The sequence below is a fragment of the Sebastes fasciatus genome, chromosome 8, assembly GCF_043250625.1.
Source record: "Sebastes fasciatus isolate fSebFas1 chromosome 8, fSebFas1.pri, whole genome shotgun sequence".
NCBI lineage: Eukaryota > Metazoa > Chordata > Actinopteri > Perciformes > Sebastidae > Sebastes > Sebastes fasciatus.
This window is the reverse complement of record NC_133802.1, coordinates 23025652-23045699: the sequence shown is the minus strand read 5'-3', so window position 1 is coordinate 23045699 and position 20048 is coordinate 23025652. Positions and strand designations below refer to the sequence as shown.

At 40.7% G+C, this 20048-nt stretch overlaps 3 protein-coding genes across 4 annotated transcripts in view; 2 read left to right on the top strand and 1 right to left on the bottom strand.

Annotated features, from left to right (window-relative positions):
• The first annotated feature begins 293 nt into the window (after positions 1–293).
• On the top strand, positions 294–4173 carry neurod4 (neuronal differentiation 4). The gene is made up of 2 exons (XM_074644390.1): positions 294–762; positions 1924–4173. The coding sequence occupies exon 2, from the start codon at positions 1930–1932 to the stop codon at positions 3037–3039; it is 1110 nt and encodes a 369-aa protein (XP_074500491.1). The 5' UTR covers positions 294–762; positions 1924–1929; the 3' UTR covers positions 3040–4173.
• Positions 4174–4609: 436 nt separating this feature from the next.
• birc5b (baculoviral IAP repeat containing 5b) lies at positions 4610–16161 on the bottom strand. 2 transcript variants are annotated; one of them, XM_074644391.1, is made up of 4 exons: positions 15919–16161; positions 14255–14364; positions 11846–11963; positions 4610–5414 (listed from the first exon to the last, which is right to left on the bottom strand). In XM_074644391.1, the coding sequence occupies exons 1-4, from the start codon at positions 16042–16044 to the stop codon at positions 5292–5294; spliced, it is 477 nt and encodes a 158-aa protein (XP_074500492.1). In that variant the 5' UTR covers positions 16045–16161; the 3' UTR covers positions 4610–5291. The 2 variants fall into 2 exon arrangements, with proteins under 2 accessions (XP_074500492.1, XP_074500493.1); XM_074644392.1 differs by lacking the exon at positions 4610–5414 and adding an exon at positions 11550–11752 and having other exon boundaries at positions 15919–16150.
• A 79-nt stretch (positions 16162–16240) lies between these two features.
• znf385a (zinc finger protein 385A) overlaps positions 16241–20048 on the top strand; it is a 73748-nt gene continuing 69940 nt past the window's right edge. The window contains exon 1 of the mRNA XM_074644389.1: positions 16241–16386. The gene's annotated coding sequence lies outside the window, so the exon portion shown is untranslated. The remainder of the gene's footprint in view (positions 16387–20048) is intronic.

Genomic DNA, 20048 nt, shown 5'->3' with positions numbered 1-20048 from the left:
TCTTAAGACTAGAAAAATAAGCCAAAATGTTGCTTATTACAAGCAAAGAAACTGTTATGTAAGAAATGTTTACTTAAAAGGAGTGTTGTGCTTTCTTGATTAAGCTGACTTTAAGATTTTTTTTACTTAATTTAAAAATGTACACCTTAATTAAGATTTTAATATCTTATTAAGAAAAAGTTAGATATATTTTCTTAAAATGAGATTACTTTTCTAATGCAAAACTTGCTTGTTAAGATTATTTTTCTTTTTAGACAAATAAAAAAGAAAAAATTCCTAGAAACAAGGTTTTTTTTACTTCCTTAAAAATCCTTTTTTGCAGTGTGTGCGCATTTTCTGCACTGACCCGAACCCTCCCAGTGTTTCAGCTCCTCCTGATTTACAAATAAAGCACGTGCACTAACTCTGGCGCGCGCGTTCTCTCTGTCCCTCCACTCATTTATTTATTTATTTGCTGGCTGAAACTTCTGGCCACGAGCCCGCCACGCGCGTTTGTCTGAGTTGATGGTGATGGTGGGTGGGGCTGCCTGAGGGAGGAGCTAAACATGACTAAAGGCAGAGATATCAGAGAGATATCAGAGCAGGTCGAGCCATTTGGAGATGAAAGTTCCACACGCACTTATGGTGATCTGAGGAAGCAGAAGAGTTATAGGGACACCAGTGGAGAAACGCAGAGACTCTGGACTATAACCACTCAGTTGCAGTTTTTTTTAAAAATTAGCCTGGTGGTTGCTGTTATTTTGCTTTTGTGAATACAAACAGGTGAGTTTACAAATCTGGTCATCATCTGTCCAGTATAAAGATCCCAAATTGATCTTGATTTTTATATTTTTATATTTTAGACTTCTAGTGTAACACTTCTGTTTATATTTATTCATTACATCTACTTTACCTGTTTTATATTGCTTTATAACTGTATGTGTGTTTTACCTGTTTTATCTGCCTCGTTTAGTCTTGTCAAGTATTTGTTTTAAAGCACTGACCAGAAGTGGCAACTGTGAATCTAGTTGTATTTAATACAATGACAATAAAGCTTTCTATTCTATTCTATTAGTGATCCAATGTTGTTTTGCTATAAAGTAAATTTTACAAAAATGTATTCAATAAACTGAAATGAAAGCCATATATTTGCAGTTATTGTAGTCTAATTATGTTCAGTAGCATATAATTGTGTGTCTGAATTTCTGGATTCATAAAGTACAGTATAGGCTACTCTGTTCCACTTTTAGGCATTAGTGCACAATAATTAATTGGGAGAGTTTTTTTTCTCAAAACAATAGCAAATTCTCTGTCCGAGGTCAGAGTTTCACTTAAAAAACAACAATATATTGCTTTAATTACTTATAACATTTTGGCTATACTGTATGCATAATATATTCTGCAAGATGTAAAATAAATATATAAATTAAAAAACAAACAAGCCCTGAGATGTTGGGGCGGTTTGTCCACATTTCGTCCTCGATTTGCATGTTGCCTATTTAATCTTTGAGCTTTATATGCTGAGTAAATCCCGTAGTGTCCCAGATTGACAGCGTCTCTAGAGATCTGTAGCGACTGGCTATAACAGAAGGGGACCATTCATTCTAAAAAAAACAGCCATCTATTCCTTAATATCAGAAAATCACACTATAATACAGTTGAGATAATTATAGGGTTTCTTCCAAATAGCTTTGGTGTGTAGACAGAGCCACCAGCTCTTGAATAAGAGCAGTGAGCTGTCCACACTGTAGTGCTGAAATGAGAACTGACATTTAGTTGCTATATGTCAGGCACTGCTTCTTGTTCCTGTCTCTAATCAACCTCAATGCAAATTATATCACCACCTATATATTTTAGGGAGTAGCATCATGTATTTACACACAGAAATTAAACTCTCGAGGTTGTATCTGTTGACTGACTGGTTGTTTTGTGCTGTTTCTTCAGATCAAAATGATGACCAAACCATTTGGAAAGAGCGGGGATGTGAACGAGCTGGTGAGCTCCCTCAGCTGGCTGGATGAGGACGACGTCAGCTCCCAGGATGGAGAGGAAAGCCACCACATGACCGTAGGGGGCCGAATGCGCTCTTGCACAGAACTGGGCAGTGAGGATATGGAGGAAGAAGAGGAGGAAGAGGAGGAGGAGGAGGGGGTTGATGAGGAGATTGGACCAGATGGAGAACAGGCTCCCAAGAGGAGAGGCCCTAAGAAGAAGAAGATGACCAAAGCAAGACAGGAGAGATTTCGTGTCCGGCGAAGCAAAGCCAACGCCAGAGAGCGCTCACGTATGCACGGGCTGAACGACGCCCTGGATAGCCTGCGCGAAGTGATGCCCTGCTACTCCAAGACACAGAAGCTGTCAAAGATTGAGACTCTGCGGCTGGCACGCAACTACATCTGGGCTCTGTCGGAGTCGCTCGATAGCGGCCAGTCTCCCGAGAGCAACGGCTTCATGGAGATGCTGTGTAAAGGTCTGTCTCAGCCCACCAGCAACCTCGTGGCCGGCTGCTTGCAGCTGGGACACACTCCCATGATGCTCAACAAGATGGACGATAAGTGCGGAGGCCCGGGGGTGGGTGGTGTGGGGGGTCAGGCTGGCCATCCCCTCAGCTACCCGTCTCCAGGTCTTCCCAGCCCCCCCTATGGCTCCCTGGAGGCTTCCCACCTCCTCCACATGAAGGGATTCAAGGGGCCTGTGTACGACAACCCCTCTCCTAACGAGTGCAGCAGCGGCACCCCGCCGTACGACGGGCCCCTCACTCCCCCGCTGAGCATCAGTGGCAGCTTTGCCCTGAAGCAGGAGCCCTCTCCCCGGGAAGCAGAGAGGAACTACGCACCCCACCCTGGCCATCCTGTCCACCCTGGCCACGCTGGCCACCCTGGACACCATGGCCACTACCTCTCGTCCCACCATTACCCCACCTCCACGACTGGCGGCCTACCAGGAGGCCCCCAGGGCCACCCACTCTTTCAAGCTTCACGCTATGAGCTGCCCCTGGATGTGGCCTTTGACTCCTACGCTCCCTCTCACCTGGTCGCCTCTCAGATGGGAGGCATCTGACCATGAACAGTTGAGAAGCCCAGTGATCGAGCGAGACGCCCTGCTCTTGAATGAATTGCTGTACAAACGATGGTATAGAAGAATGGTTTGCATTATGTTGTCTAGTACTCTGGGAGAGCACTGAATGCTCAGAGAGAGAGACTCACCACCTCAACTCAATCTACCTGATACAAACAAGCACCCATAACTTTTAATGTTTTATTTATTATTTTTTTGTTATAATGATGTTATTTGGATTATAATTATTTCTGGAGAAGTTGCCCCCTCAGTTGTTTAGAGTGACTAAAGATTATTTTACCAAATCAGACACTAAAGCATCACACAGATGTTTCAAGTGTAGATATTGAACAAAAACATGTGGACTGTGCTCGTCTGCATATCAAAAGAACAAAAAGTCATCCAGTCTTAAACCTAAATTGTGCACTGACAGCCAATGTCCCCCTCGCCATAAGGAAAAGCAATGCATTTATATATATCTGTATTTAATATTTATTTTGATAACGTCTTGTCCTTTTTATATTTTTTTCTCAGCACAGTTTTTGTTTTGCCGTCTTCTTGGTTTTTGTCGTCAGTCACTAGCAGCTGTACTGTATTTAATTTATTTATTTGAGGTCTTTCAGGTACTTTGTTCATTTGGTGTCACGATTTTTGTCATACTGTACTCTTGTAAATATTTTTGCTGTTTCGCACTTAATTGAATAAATATTCTTATATTATATGCTATTTCCATAGTAACAATACTTGCCATGTGTTTTCTTCTGGTCTGTTAAATTTCAGTTCAACAGAAAGTGCACGTCTCCCAATATAGCTGCAGAGTACCTATATGCAGCTCCAATACATCAATTCAAGTGTTGAATATTAATAATGTAGTGAGGTTTCGATTAAAATAGACTCATGTTGAACTTGGTGTGTGATAAGTATGGTGAAATACTTGGCTGCCCCCGACCCTAATTAAAGGTGCAGTGTGTAGGATCTGGCGGCATCTAGTGGTGAGGTTACAGATTGCAACCAACAAGCATGTAGGAGAACTATGGTGGACGACGTGAAAACATGAATGGCCCTCTCTAGAGCCAGTGTTTGGTTTGTCCGTTCTGGGCTACTGTAGAAACATGGCGGCCGGCTCCGTGAAGAGGACCCGCTCCATATGTAGATATAAAAGGTTCATTCTAAGGTAACAAAAACACTACGATTCTTATTCTCAGGCGATTATACACTAATGAAAATCCAATAGGCCCCTCTAAATGCTACACACTGTTCCTTTAAGGCACCACAAGTCAGAAAATTAAGCTTGATTATTTTCTTATATCAAATTAAGTTCAAATTATTGTAATAATTTGAAACAGGATAATCAATGCCAGCTCACATATCACACTCACACTATGAAAGTTCCTTTTGCACATATTCAGTTTCAGGTGTTTTACTGAATTCACACTATACGGCAGTGATTAAGTGCAGGTTTGTAATTTGAAAACATCCAAAAACGTCTCTCACTACTTTGATATGTCATATCGATATATGAAAAAAAACTCCAATACGCAAATGCAACAATAAAAAATGGAAAATCTCAGACTAAAGAAAATTAATGTTAAGTGGCTCGGTTTCATTTTGAACATGGACAAACTAATATAAAAAATGAAGACCAAGATGGAGTGAATATAGGAGAACTTTGTGGCAATAGAGATGTGTTGCAGGATGTGTGAGTGTGTGTGTGTGTGTGTGTGTGTGCTCCGGGGTTTCTATCAGGTCAGGCGGGAGGCTGTTGTGGGCCCTGGGAAAACCGCTCTGGGGAACAGGTGAATGTGTCACAGAGGCTTTTTGGAGTTCTGTCTCCCACATGTCCCATTTTCCCATCTAGCTCATGCCAAAACACTGTAGGGCAAAGAATTCAACCTCAAAAGAGAGAAAAGCACCAGATTTCCATCATATGAATACGGACGTCATAAATCAGTTTGTCATATACTTTTTCTTTCTCTGAAAATAACCTCAACTCCCAGCTTATATCATAAAACCTATTTAAATTGAAGGAAGAGGAAATAAACTATACAGTATTCCGGATCAGCACAAGCTTTTCAAGGTTCCTAACACATTTATATCACTTGACTAACGACAGAAGACTCCCGTTTTGACTTTAATGACGGCGTTGAAGAACATGATTGCACTTGAAGTAAACAAAGAGCGGGGTGGCAGAGTGTAAAGATGAAGAGGTGAGAGCAAGCGCTGGTGTGTTCGAGTGTGTTTATCATTGTGGTCCTTTAGGCAATTGTAAGAAGGGGAAGGTGCCTCGGAGGCCGTTGTACAAGAGGACTCCCCCTCGCCTCTTCAGCTACCTCTCCAAAAGGTTTGTCTTTTCCAGTCCTGGCATCAGCGGAGAAAGGCTGGAGGAGAAAAAGGGAACGATTGTTTTACTGGGCGCCACTGGTCCATTGTGAACGCAGCCTGTTCTTTCTCTTGACCTGTGACCTCTATTGTTGTGGGGCTTCTCGTTTGGGGAGGGCAGACAGCTGGGGGAGCAGCGGGGGGGCTGATGGACAGCTGGGCCAATTTGGGGAGAGAGAGAGAGAAGAGAGTGAGAGCATGAGAGAGAGAGATGAGAGGGAAAGGGGAATTAGTGTGTTGGGGGGAAAAAGGAGAAGAGGAAAGAGGAGGAGAGGGCAGAAGAGGTGACGAAGGTCCTTGCTCCCCATTCACAAGTTTGTCCTCTCTGCTCCCGTGTGTCAGCCTTGGCATAGGAATGACACATAGCTTTACACACAGACAGACATTTGGCCTGTGAGAAAGTACTGGCAGAGTTTAGCTGGCGTGCACCCTCTTTGTGTCTTTGCTGTTTTGTTACGGCAAAAAACGGTGGGGGGTAGGGGACGGGGATTATCCTCCTGAGTCCAAATACATGAGTGGGTGGATATAGAAATAATCCACGTAAATTAACTTTGGATACAAGATTACAAAACAGAGAGATGCAGGACAGTCTCTGGAGAGTGGGGCAATGGTGGTGGAGAGGTTGTTTGATAGTTACATGGAACAATTTAGGAAGATATAGAAAAGATATGAATTTCATTAACTTAAAAGTAGTTTTTATGTTTAATATTTTGTATTAAATATGCACTTAACTTGTGCAAAGAAGAATGTTTAGCATGTTAAAATGTAGGGATGCACCGATCCAACTTTTTCAGTCCCGATAGCGATACCTGGGCTTTGGGTATCGGCCGATATAGAGCACTGATCCAATACCAGTGTTTAATTAATAATAACTACAGTATGTCTCACTGTGTGGAAGTGACTGGGATCATTCTTTTATGCGTCAAAAAACATCAGGCTTGACTTAATCATTGCTTTTCTAACAAATAAATACATAGATATTTATTTATTGAATTGTCATTATTAAAATAATAAATCTTACACCAGCAACTTGGTAAAAAAATCTTAAAAATTAACAGGAATAACAAATGAAATGTGAACCTTTTTAATGCAGCAACACATTTTCAAAACTTACACAGGAATTCCAGTATAAAATAGTATATCGAACTATCTATAATAAGTATATAAAAGAATTGAATTGAATATATCGGCTCCATTGTCACCGATACCTGATCCAGCTATTTGAGTCAGTATCGGCCTGATATCCGATCCGGTATCGGTGCCCTATTAAAATGATAAAACAAATATGCATAATACTTGAAAAAGTACAACAACAGAAAATCCTGATTTAACAGTAATCTGCAGGCCTCAAACCCAGATTGAGTGTATCAAGTGGCTCTCATCCAGATAAGGGCACGAGGGTCTCTTTAATGGGAAGGGGACACATGCTCTGTCATGCCATCTCGGCCGACACGGCGAGCAGCAGAGCGCGACCTGTGGCTCGATCCCCTGGGAACGTGAGGTCATGTCACATATCAGCCCGCAGAGCATAAATGTTGCAGCACTCCAACTCTTGACTCCTAAACTTTTGTGGTTTTTATCTTTATATAAATTAGATGCCAACAGCATGAGCCTGTTGAATGTTGAAGTTCATTTTGGCAGAAATGGTTGGCAACTCCGACTTAAAAAAAAGGAAAAAAAACTAAACCGGAGATAAGTTTTTGAAGTGCAGAATGAAGCTCGCTCTCGGTCTCTCACTCTCGTGCTTATATTTTAGTTTCTGTGTGCAGTACATTTAATCCACTGGCCAAACACGAGTGGCTCCCACTAAAATGAAAAGGTCCTGATCCATAGGAGCTAGATAGAGGGATAAAGCATTGTGATTAAGATTGTATTAATGGGGCCATAGGAGGCTGGAAGGCTTTAATCAGTGTCTGTGTGCCGGTAATCCCTCTGCCTTTAAGCTGGGGCGGACACAGTGATCCCCCCGCCTCCTCTTGGGCCACAGTGTGCATGCACACATATGTACCCACACACACACACACACACACACACACTCACGCCTCTGTGGGGAGCACAGGGACACGAGAGCCCAGGTTGAGAGGTGGAGCACCCCGAAACGGAGACGCCCTAGACTTAGAGGAGCAGCTGGTAGAAGAAAGACTGAGGAGATGGATGGAGAGAGAGAGATGTGGGAAAAGACGGATGAAAACAATGAAAAGATGGCGAGGCTGGCGTTATGAGAAGATGTAGGGGTTGGGTTGGTCACGGTCAACATGGTGGAAGCAATTAAATATAAATGAATGGCTCCTTCTATTAGCACATCACATCAGACTAGACTATCACGGTTGGTTCTCTACGTCAACAGCTCCTTTAATAAAAACATCACCGGTATACATCACCCTGTCAAAATTCAAGAAAAGTTCAAATAATTATGGTCAGAGAAATAATGCTAAACACTGAGATAACGTGACAGCTTGTGCAAGAGAAAAAGAAAAGCTGAACATAGGAGGGGAGGAAAGAGGGCAGATCGCCGGCTCATTACCTATGGGAGCGGGTGTAAAAGGTGACATTGTGTGCATGAGGATAAGGGGTGGTCCTTCTCCTCCCAGAGTTCTCCGAGAGTATTAGGGTGTAGGAGTTAAAGAGCTTCTAATGGGATCTGGATGCTGTCGTGTTTACCCTGCCCCCCCCTCTCCTGCACGCCCACTGCATTGTGGAAGTTGCTGGGCTTTGGGACACCACAATGGGCTGAGTGTAGGGACAGATGGAGGTCCTTTTCGAACGAACGGCACAAAAAAAACAGCCAAGGTAGGAGGGCTGTGGTGTCTGAGGGAGCGAGCAGCCAGCGTGCCCTGCTGCCAGAGACGTGGGAGAACATTAGAGGTGGAGGAGGGAGATGAGAAACTGAAAAGGGGATTCCTAATTATAATGCAAGGAAGAGTGTAACTTTGAGAGTCCCTTTTTGCTCTGGTAATCTGTAAATTCAGCGTGATCTAGACACATTCACGTGGCTTTGGTTCAGGATCACTGTGCAATCTAGGCCTTTATAATCATTTATCCTGCTTTGTGTGTTCTCATAAGTAATTTTCAGAGTGGAACAAGACAGCAAATGTGATATGCCGTTCCTTTAAGCGCTGTTTATTAAGGGTTACACCAGGTCAGGCTAGATGGTAAATGCTGATGTCACTCATTTAGCGGTGTATGGAGCATCAGGGGAGAGGTTTTGGTGATGGATGCTGATGAGGAGAAGCATTGGAGGAGGGTAGAGGGAGGTACCAGGCACAGGAGCAACAGATGGGGCCTGATGGAAAAAGCTCAGGTTGTAAACTTTCTGTTGGTAACATCTGTCCGTTGGTCCATCTGCTACACTCACTGTTTACAGTTTGTTTAGCAGAAACTCATTAATTAGAAAACTGCAGTCGAGGCAACTGGTGCGTCCTTTGTCACAGTATATTAATTAGATCAGAAAACCATGTGCAGTAGTGCAATGCAGATTCCTATTTACTTGATGACTAATTCTAAATATATCTATTCTAATATTTATTAGAGCGGTCAATTGATTAAAATATTTAATTGCAATTAATCGCATGATTTTCCATAGTTAATCACACATCTGTTCAAAATGTACCTTAAAAGGAGATCTGTCAAGTATTTAATACTCTTATCAACATGGGATTGGACAAATATGTTTGCTTAAAGCAAATGTATATATTCATTATTGGAAATCAATTAACACAAAACAATGACAAATATTGTCCATTAACCCTCACAGGTACTTCATTTAGCATAAAAAATATGCTCAAATCATAACATGGCTAACTGCAGCCCAACAGGCAACAACAGCTGTCAGTGTGTCAGTGTGCTGACTTGACTATGACTTACCCCAAACTGCATATGATTATGTATTGCATTGATCATGTCTGTAAAGGGGAGACTCGTGGGTACCCATAGAACCCATTTTCATTCACATATCTTGAGGTCAGAGGTCAAGGGACCCCTTTGAAAGTGGCCACGCCAGTTTTTCCTCGCCAAAATGTAGCGTTAAATTTGGAGCGTTATTTAACCTCCTTCATGACAAGCTAGTATGACATGGTTGGTACCAATGGATTCCTTAGGTTTTTCTAGTTTCATGTTACCAGTATCTTCACTCTAGCTTCAAAACTGAGCCCACTAAAATCTAAAAATCACAAGTTGCGTTAATGCGTTAAAGACATTTCTGGCGTTAAAACGAATTTGCGTTAACACGTTATTATCAAATTAACTTTGACAGCCCTAGTATTTATACTTACTGCTATAAAACCAGGGTAAGGGAAAACATATGAAGCCAAGCTCCCACCCCAGTTATGATCCAATCAAATCAACAGTTTTGCACCATTCCCACAGATAAGCCCGTCTATCACATCTGTGCCAGTCAGGGATAGAAGTCACGCCATGCCACTCTCTTTGTTCATTTTTTGGAGCACACATAAATAAGTGGATTGACATGGGATGTGGGTATAAAGCCTGATTAGAGTTACATTAGCAATTAACTGTAAACATGCTCCTTATAATCTACGTTCTTATGCAAATACCACTTACTGAACTAAATGTCAAAACCAACATCTCAATGGTTTGGGATTTTTATCTGGTAGATTTAGTGGATGTTCCTCTAGACAGCTATATGAACCTAAAATTAATACTGGCCATGACAGCAAAATATGAATGACTGATCTCATAACAGCGTCAATTTAACCCATTTGTGCCAATTTAGTATGACAAGGAAAAGAGCCACAACATTTGCTCTGATTAGTCAAAAGTCTTGAAATTTGGTACGGACATACTTTGGACAAGTATCTAACAATACAACTTGTGAATTTTTAGATCACATGAAAAAAAAAAAAAAAAAAAAAAAAACTTAAGTCAAAATCAGGATTTTTGAAAAATGAGGAAACATACAATGCTAACATTGTCTTTATTGAATGTTTTCCATATGAAATAACTTAATGCTGCATTCTGTAGGTGTGCATATCTTTGATATTCAACTTGTTATGGGTCCATATATACCAAATACTTGATTGTGCTCCTTGTAGTTTCTGAGATACAGCCATTTGGTTATCATACTATACTGTATTTGGGGACATGGGACGACTGTTTTTTCCTAAAATATAATAGAGTCTATTGCAAAAACAGTCGTCCCATGAAAAAATGAAATGAAAGGACATGAAAATGTCTTCACATTTCTGCTTAGGCAAGCCCAGAGAACACTTATACCAAAGGAAATTTATAATTTCAGTTGCGGGCACATATGGGTTAAGATAAAAAAAAAAAAAAAAGACATCCTGAAAAACGGAAGCATAACAGTTTCGTTAGAAATGTTACATCAGTTTTTGGGGCTAAAAATAGTCTCCCTTCAATTTGCTCTGCAGCGAGCGGATAAAGGGGAATTAAGCACTTGATCTGGGCTCAGTGGCCATAGTGTTACATTAGACATTAATCCAGAACAGAGGAAGGTTGGAGAAGGGATAGCATCTTTTAATCCTGTACTCCATCCAGCCAACCCTCTCGCCACAAAACTGAGCCCAACATCTTCTCTTTCTGCTACAAAACGGACATGAAACTCTCAAGACTTTACGCCAACTTTTGCAAATAATATTAGTGTCAGACCTTTGTTAAATAAGAGCAGTGAAGCATTACAGTGTGACAGAGCTTTCTCCGAGTGTTTACTGCATGACCACCTTTTCCCCCATTGTCAGCAGCAGCATCCTTAAGAGTTTCCTAAATCTTAGTCCTGCTCACGGGGTTAGGCTAGTGTCCTGGCAAGCCCTCTCAGTGCACACTGTCCCCCTATATGTAACAGATGTTACTGGGGCAACAGTTGGTATTGAAAGGGAGGGGCTTCAGGCCATCTGTCCAGGGTCAAGGTTTGAAAAGGGGTGGTAGGGATGGTGGCACGTTCAGGAAAATGGTAAGTATTTGCTTGAAAAGAGGGAATATAGCCCACATTGTAATCCTGCTCAATGTGCGTCTTTCATTTCAGATTGCCTTTGTGAAGGATGTGGAGTGTGAGATTGGGAACTCCCAGAAAGTGTGTGTGACATGGGGGGGAAAAAACTGCAGCTTTAGTGCAAAAGCACCATCTTGTGGTTAAAGACAATACTACAAAGAAAGTGGAATATTCTTCACGACTTTATTGATTTTTTAAACTGCCATTACGTCAAACTATTGAGTCAAGATTAATGTGCCAATAAAATTACAATATATAGACAGGATGTTTGTTTCAATCATATCACATAGAGTCCAACTGAGATTTAAGGCTCTCAATCATGTGGTCTATGCCTTCCCGAAAATACGCCATCCTCTTATGACAAACCTTTCTCTGGAGAAAAAACCCCCAAAAAACACTGCATAAGTATTCAAGCTGAACCTCACTTCATTGTATACAATCTATACAGATTGAAGGGACACTCACAATGTATATCTTTAGCCTCTCCTTCTCCATGTGATTGTAGTCCGCCACAGTCAGCTCGGTGAAGTCTTTCTTCAGGTTTAAGAATCCACAGTTAGGGGAGCGTTTCAAGTGTTCAGACCTGGGCACAGAAAATGTTATGGAAGAAATGAGTTGAAGGGACAACATCTGAATGTGGCACAGAGAGGAATGCTTTGTTATTCTTAACCGTCATCCAACCCCAGAGGTATACTTTATATCTCACAGGTGCTTTATTCTATCATTCCAATTTTTCATGACTTTGTCGCTAATGACTTCACATCATTGTTTTGTTTTAATTAGTGCGGCAGAGAATGTTGACATTTTTTAAAAGCAAACTCAAGACCTACCTTTTTAGTTTGGCTTTTAATTGAACTTTAATATTTATCTATTCATGTATTCTAGTCGGTTTGGTTTATTGTTATATGTTGGTATACCAGATGTATCAGAGTTTTTATCTATTTTTATCCTGCCGCTGGTGTTTCCTCACAGTAAATTGATGAGATTTATGCTAGTTATTTCTCAATTCCTGTTTCTATTTTTTTAATTGAACGCTGTTATTATTGAATATTTTACTTATTACAAAGTCATTTATCACATTGTGTGTGGATGGGGGTGTGTGTGTGGGAGGGTTTTTTTCATAGCGTGAAGCACTTTGTGTTACATTTGATTTGTATGAATAGTGCTATACAAATAAAGTCAGATTTTTAATACTCATTATAAATACCAATGTATCGGGGTCCTGGGGGACCCCAGTCAAAAGCACCCAATTGCAGCCTATGCAGTTTTAAACGGTAAAATAGAATAGAATAAAATGTTTACCACGGGTCCTCTGTCTATTTTCATTTTACACAACATGCAAATTAACTAACTTTCCTAAAATAATCTTTTTTTTTTTTTTTCTTCAGATGACATTAATTACATAACTAACAATGTTTTGAGAAGAAATACGTTTACATTTTGTTATGATGGTTGTTTCTTACAGTAGTTTATTCTTGGGGTCCCCAGGGACCCCAGTCGGTTGTACCTGTATGTTAAATACGTTGTTAGGATGAGGGTTAAAGGGGACATATCATGAAAAACTCACTTTTTCAGTAACACATTTGGGTATCTGGAGTGCCTACCAACCCACAAACTGTGAAATAAGACGACCCAGTCAGTTTTTTTGTGGGCTGCCTAATTCAGCCTGATTGGCTAATTAGAATCATGGCGTGAGAACTACCTTTGCAAGGGTACACCGCAAGCCAATCAGAGCAGACTGTAATGTTTCGGGAGGGGATCTTAAAGAGACCAGCTAAAGCTTTGTTTAGACTTGCTCGAGGCACGGGCCTACACAGATGGTGCGCGAGCTACGAGCACGCACAAAGGCGTATATACTAAACACGTTTATGCTCAACGCGTTGTTCGTTGCAGTATTCTCCGAAACGCCAAAAGCTCCTAAACTCCTTAATGCTGGGAATGAATTGTAATTAACTGTGAACTCATACCTAATATTTATTGACATACTTTATCACCTTTATACAGCCCATGTAAAGAAAAGAGTCAAGTATTAAATGTATTATAATGAAACAAAGGTTGAAAGGTTTAATATTCTGTAAACAATTTGACTCGGCTGGGAAAGTATTTACTCAAATGTAGATTTCTAAGATCTGTTGCTTTTAAAGCATTTAAAAACAAATTGTCCATCCTTCTAATTCATAATTTTACGTCTTAATTTAAGTTATTTGCTTTTATCTTATTCTGGCAGCCATATCTGAAAAGCTGCAGGGTGCCTAGTTACAAAAATTGAGGTGCATGGCCAAGCGCTGCGACAACTTGCGGAGCCTTAGCGTTTCACGCACATCACGAGATGTCATCTTTGGCTCGCGCACTCTCACGCCGAGGACACTATGCCGAGCATAAACCCACCTTAAAACTGAGAGTTTCATGGTAAATACAGACAGAATGAGAAAAATAATGTTTTTGCGCATTAAAGCATGTAAACATGTTTTAGTAGGAAGTATGAACCTGAAAATGAGCATGATATGTCCACTTTAAATAGATCCAGCTCAATCGGGATACAATCTTCTTTATAAGAAAAAACACCATCAAACTAAAAAAAATTATTCTAAATTTGACATTATGCCGATCGAGATGAAGAAACAGCTACAGTATTTGCATCCAGTAGGTTTAAAACAATAGTAATCAACTTAATGTGGTGATGTATTTAATATTAAATGAGTCTTGTAATGGCCGCATGCAACACTGAGTGATACAGACAAAAATAATCTCAGATCTGAAGCTATACTCTACCCCCTCACACTACTGGCATGCTATCCTTCAGTGACCCAAAGCTTACATGAAGGTAGGTCAGGTAAAGGTAAGGGCCTGAGGAAGTTGACATGCTTTATTTACCAAGGATCGTCGTCTGGCTCCCAGCCCTCCAGCTCGATCAGACAGAAGAAACAGCAAGCAACATCCGGCTCATTCTCACTGGGGCAGTGGACAAACCCGGCCGTGGCCATCTGCAAACACAAACAAAGCAGCAACAGATGCCTTCATGTCTGTACTGCAGTATACTGTAAAATAAAAACCAAGCACTAAATTAAAGTGATTATATGAGCTGATAATTCAATGACAAATATGACAGGAACAAAAGCCCATAGCTGCAGGGGGGTTAGTGTCAGCGAGAAGGAGACCGGCAGATGATGTCCGTTTGGCTGTTGGGGGGTCAAGAGCTGCTAACATGGCATATAGTGTTGCTCATCAAGTGAGGTGTCAGCAGCTCATCCATCATGACAAGATGGGCAGAGTGAGGGGTCCATGCACTGGATACCTGATGCAATGAAACTGAATCTGACACCTGCTTAACTGTATATCACAAGCTGTCACAGCCTTGGATCAAAGACTGGAGTAAACAATTACGTAACTTTAAGTGTAAACAAGGTTGGGGGATATCAATAGTTATTTTCTAGGGCTGTTCTCGACCAAAGAAATTTTTAGTCGACTAACATTCATGCGATTTTGCGGACTAATCAGTCGAGAATTAGGGATGCACTGATCCGACTTTTTCAGTCCCGATACCGATACCTGGGCTTTGGGTATCGGCCAATACCGAGTACCGATCCGATACCAGTGTTTAATTAATAAGCTGTATGCCTCACTGTGACCATTCTTCATGTGTAAAGCAACATCAGGCGTGACATAAGCGTTGCTTTTCTAAATTTGTAAAAAAAAATATAACAAATAAATACATAGATAGAAATGTGCTGAATCGTTCTTTATTATTATTATTAAAATAATAAATCGTACACCAGCAACTTGGCTAAAAAAATCTTCAAAATTAACAAGAATTACAACTCAAGTGTAAACTTTTTAATGCAGCAACAAATTGGTCAACACTTAAACAGGACTTCAAATTCCAGTATATAATGTATATAGTATACAAACATAGAATTTAATAGATCGGCCCCAATATCACCGATACCCGCTCCAGCTATCGGAGTCAGTATTGACCTGATATCCAAATCGGTATATCCCTACAAAAAAAAAATTGACAAAAGCACCACTTTAAACCTTGTGTTTACCAGAGATGTGCTCATAAGTTTCTCAGAAATAACTCATTCAGCATGAAAAAAAAAAGCATAAAAAACGATTAATCGACTAAAGAAATCTTACTAATCAACTAAAAGGGGGCAGCCCTATTATTTCATGTACTAGGTTAACTGTAGGTTAATGTAAATTAGGGGTAGAAGCATTCTTTTACTTTTGGTACTTTAAGTATATTTTGATTCCAATCATTTTAAGTGCTTTTAGTTAATTTAAGTAAGATTCTTAATGCAGTATTTTTACTTACTTTACTTTAGCAGAGTATGTTTACACACTGTGGTATTGCCACTTTTTCTTAAGTAAAATGAGTACTTCTTCCACCTCTGGTGCTTTCATTGCAGATAAATCCCCCTCTTGATTAAAGACACTGTGCCATTTGCACTTTTAAGAAATGAACTATCAATCGTGAATATTTCGGAAAGCAACAACTGTTGTGAAGCCTCATCGGACAGAGCTGCCTTCCTTCTTACCTTCTCAGGTGTGCAGTTACAGTCCTCTCTGAATGGCCAGTCTGCAAAGCTTTGCTCTCGAACATCATGACTGTACATTAGATCATAGGAAGAGAACCTGGCTGACAGTACATCAATGTCGGCCATATCTTAAAGAAACAACAACGGGCTCAGTTTCATTCCCGGTGTGGGGGTCGATGTGGACATCTTGATAGCACGTTTCCTCTCACAGGTGTTTTCAGTTTTGGCTGATTGAACTCTGCGCGCGCAGGTTCGAGGTGGGCGGGGTTCTGAAGGGTACGTAACAGGTACGTAAGGTCACCGATAAAGGTCGATAAAAGGTCAAATCAGGCAAAGCTCCGACTGCAGCAATTTTCGAAGTTTTTTTTATAAATAAAAATATATATTCTTTTAGTCTACATCATTCCTCAGTTACATTATACTTCAAACCTGTTTGTTTGGTGTTTTCAACATGTGTGACAACTACAGGTAAGTCTGTCTCAGTGCTGCTATACACCTATATGTTTTTCATGTAGCAAAACACAAGCAGTAGAGTAACCTATATGTTACAGGCTAATTTGACCTGGATATGAATTGAAAATATGCAACACAGTTTTACATTGTTTTACATGTGATGCAATCATGCAACAATGGATTTGGCTACAAACTGATCTGCTGATTCTCTCCAAAACCACTCAAATAATAACTTGCATTTCTGCTTGGATCTTAACTCATTTCAAAATCTTACTAGTCCCTCTCTCTCTACTCTTTAACTTAAATTTAATTGAATGTCCTCTGACCTCTGCATGACCTTGTATAGTTTTTATTACAACTGTGACATGTAAATTGACGTGCATTTTTATACAAATTGAACAGGAAAAAAATAATTGTACAGCCCTTCTACTCACCGGGCCAATATACACTACAGCACTTTAATACTTATAAGCTATTACATACATTTTTAATATTTGAATATTCATCCTTTATATTTATTTTTCTAATCATTATTTTTACTGTTATTCTAATCATTATTCTTTATTGCACACTGACATTTTTTTTTAGCACAACCTCAACAATGCCACCCACTTTGCATTTCATATTATGAGCACGTGATGAATGAAACCGGTTTCAAATGAAATCCTTAAAAAACAAAAGTGTACTTGAGGCTTCAGCAGTCTGAGTTAGTGACAAATCGAGATGATATTCCAAATTTACACTATTTTTAGTGCCAAATTCCCTCATCTGACTTGATCCACTGAAGCAGAGGTTACTTGACAAAAATTTAAATGTGCTTTATAAAAGATAAATTCTAGTCCTCTTAAAAAATGTACACTCACATCAACTGTAGTGCACAGGAGGTAGTGGAGGAACTTAACTCCCCCTGTTGGCGCTTGAAAGAAATGCAAGGATATTGTTTGCTGTAGTGATTATTTTATAATTTCTCTGCTCCTGTCTTGTTATGCAATGAACTATCCAAAAGAGGCAGAGTTAAAGTATGTGATGGCTTATTATTATTTTACTTTGCTCTTTCTTAATGTCTGAGAAACAGCTTATATTAAAATTCGTTGCCACATCACAGAAGTGTATAATAATAATATAATAATATATGTAGAAGTATAAATGCATGACTACAAAGCCACAAACATGATCAGGTATTCTTATTGAAGTTATTGTTATTTACTTTTCAGGCCTGAATTGTAGTTTCCAGCTGAGTATTTTTAAGAAAAATAAACATAGACATAATAACCAGAAAGCCAACTGTCCAATTTAATGGTTTGTTGTAAACTTTACTGGCCTGTGAGAGACAGGCACAGTCCTGGTGCAGCAGTGTGTCCCTGTAACACTATACCCCTTAGGCCCTTGGGTGCTGAAATGTGCTTACAGCTGTAAACTGCTGTCCTTTTCCCCTTCTAACCTTATCTTCCAGCAGAGAGCCTGGGGGAGCGCTGAGACGCAGTGTGCCTGCTTATAAGGCTGAGAGAGTGTGGATTTTATACTGTATCACGCTGTAATAGTCGGCAGCCCGCTGAGGTGATGCAGTGTAAGGGCTTATTGAGCAGTAGGCCTGGAGTGAGCTGGACTGTACTTTAATGTCATGTTGCTGTGGCTCCCAGTGGCCTGTATGGTGGGTGGCTGCTTACTGCAGACGGTGAAGAATCACATCTAGCTCTGAATTTACACGTGTGTGTGTGTGTGTGTGTGTGTGTGTGTGTGTGTGTGTGTGTGTGTGTGTGTGTGTGTGTGTGTGTGTGTGTGTGTGTGTGTGTGTGTGTGTGTGTGTGTGTGTGTGTGTGTGTGTGTGTGTGTGTGTGTGTGTGTGTGTGTGTGTGTGTGTGTGTGTGTGTGTGTGTGTGTGTGTGTGTTACTGTGTGTGTTACTTTTTCCATATACGTTCAAATTTTTTTCGCTGTATTTTGTCATTCCTCTCAACACTGCTGCACCATATAGGTGTAAGTTTTATCAGTTTACCCTCCTTCATTCACAAGTTTTGTCCTGAAAGTGGTCGTCTTGTTGCACCAGTGAAATGTTTGTGTAATTAAGAGCTTCAGCAATAAAGGCTGAGGTTATTTACAAGTTTAAAGGAACAGTCTAGCAGAAATGGAATATAATATTCATAGCTATGTTTTCATTAATGTATAATCTACTGAAACTAAGAATCGTTGTGTTTTTGTTAGCTTAGAATGAGCCCTTCATATCTACATAGGGAGCGGATCCTCTTCACTGAGTCCGCTATGTTGCTCCGCCATACAGTAGCCCAGAATGGACGAACCAAACACTGGCTTTAGAGAGAGCCTTTAGTGTCTTTACGTTACCTGAAGGCCACCGTAGTTCTCCGACATGCTTGTGAAACTGCGGTATCGTGAGCCGCAGAGTGTAAAACGGTGGTACCGCCAGCCGCCGTCTTGCTGCTAAAGCAGTGTTATTATGGTAAGGATGGCCTCTGAGTGAGGTGAACGGCGTTACCACGGTTTTGCACTCGGCGGCTCACGTTAGAAATGAAAGGGAGGAGTGAGTGGAGGGGTACTCAGTTTGTTGAAATCTGCAACCGCACCACTAGAATGTGCAAATCCTGCACATTGTACCTTTGACATGTTCTTGAGAGGTCCTGAGAGACCGTTTTGCAACTGTTTTGACTGGCATATGTTGTACCACAAATCACCTTTTCATAGGTTGATATTTCTCTTCCATCTGTGTCTCACTTTTACTCCTCATACCTGCATTGACATTTGATTCTTCCTCCCTGCTGCTGCCTTCAACTCTCTGCTCTCTCTTTCTTCTGCCATCACTTATTAAGGCCTGCTACGATTAGCTACTGGACTCTATTTGTGCTTTCACACAGGGCTGAGAGTGAGAGAGAGAGAGAGAGAGAGAGAGAAGGAGGAGATAGGATGTAGAGAGGTGGAGGGGAGGTGATAGTGGCAATGTGTTTGTGGTCTCTATTTCCACATGTCCTTTACATTGCCAGCGTGGGCGTGAGGCTGTCTGGTTTGCATACACAGCTCTTGGAACCGAATTAATGAGAACAGTTGAGGATCTTTCCGGTCATTTTTCTTCCACCTGCGCAGAATTTCACAGAGGGACTAGTTGTTTGTCAGTGTGCCTGTATAGAGGGTTGGAGATTGGACGCACTCAGTAAGAGCAGCAGGAGGACTAGAGGTGCAATGTGGAGCACAGGTAAGAAAGGAACCTATTACTGTCTACTGCTGCTGTGTCTGCTTCTATTTAAACTTATGCAGTGCTGTCTTGGTGGGGAGCAAGAAATACATCTTTGTTTTTTTGCTCCCATGTACAGTCAGTGTGAGTTTTTGGCACTATAAATGTGCTTTATGCAGCACAGAAAAATGACATTTGTTTCAATGAATGATTGGACAAATGTGTGTGTGTGTAAGCAACTGATCTTCGTCTTGACTCAAATATATACACGTCTCCGTGGAGCTGACAGCTGTCCTGACTGCTCCACCTGTCCTCTGCTGCCTACCCAGACTGAACACATTTGCACATTTGGGGTGAAGCTGATCTTATCTTGTGCATGTGTGTGTGCAGGTTTGCATGCTGTATGTGTTTGTATGTAGGGCTAATGAATAGTTGTTTGTGTGAGACTTGTTCATGTTAATGTATGCACCATTTGTAGTTTGAAGTCCGAGTGTGTG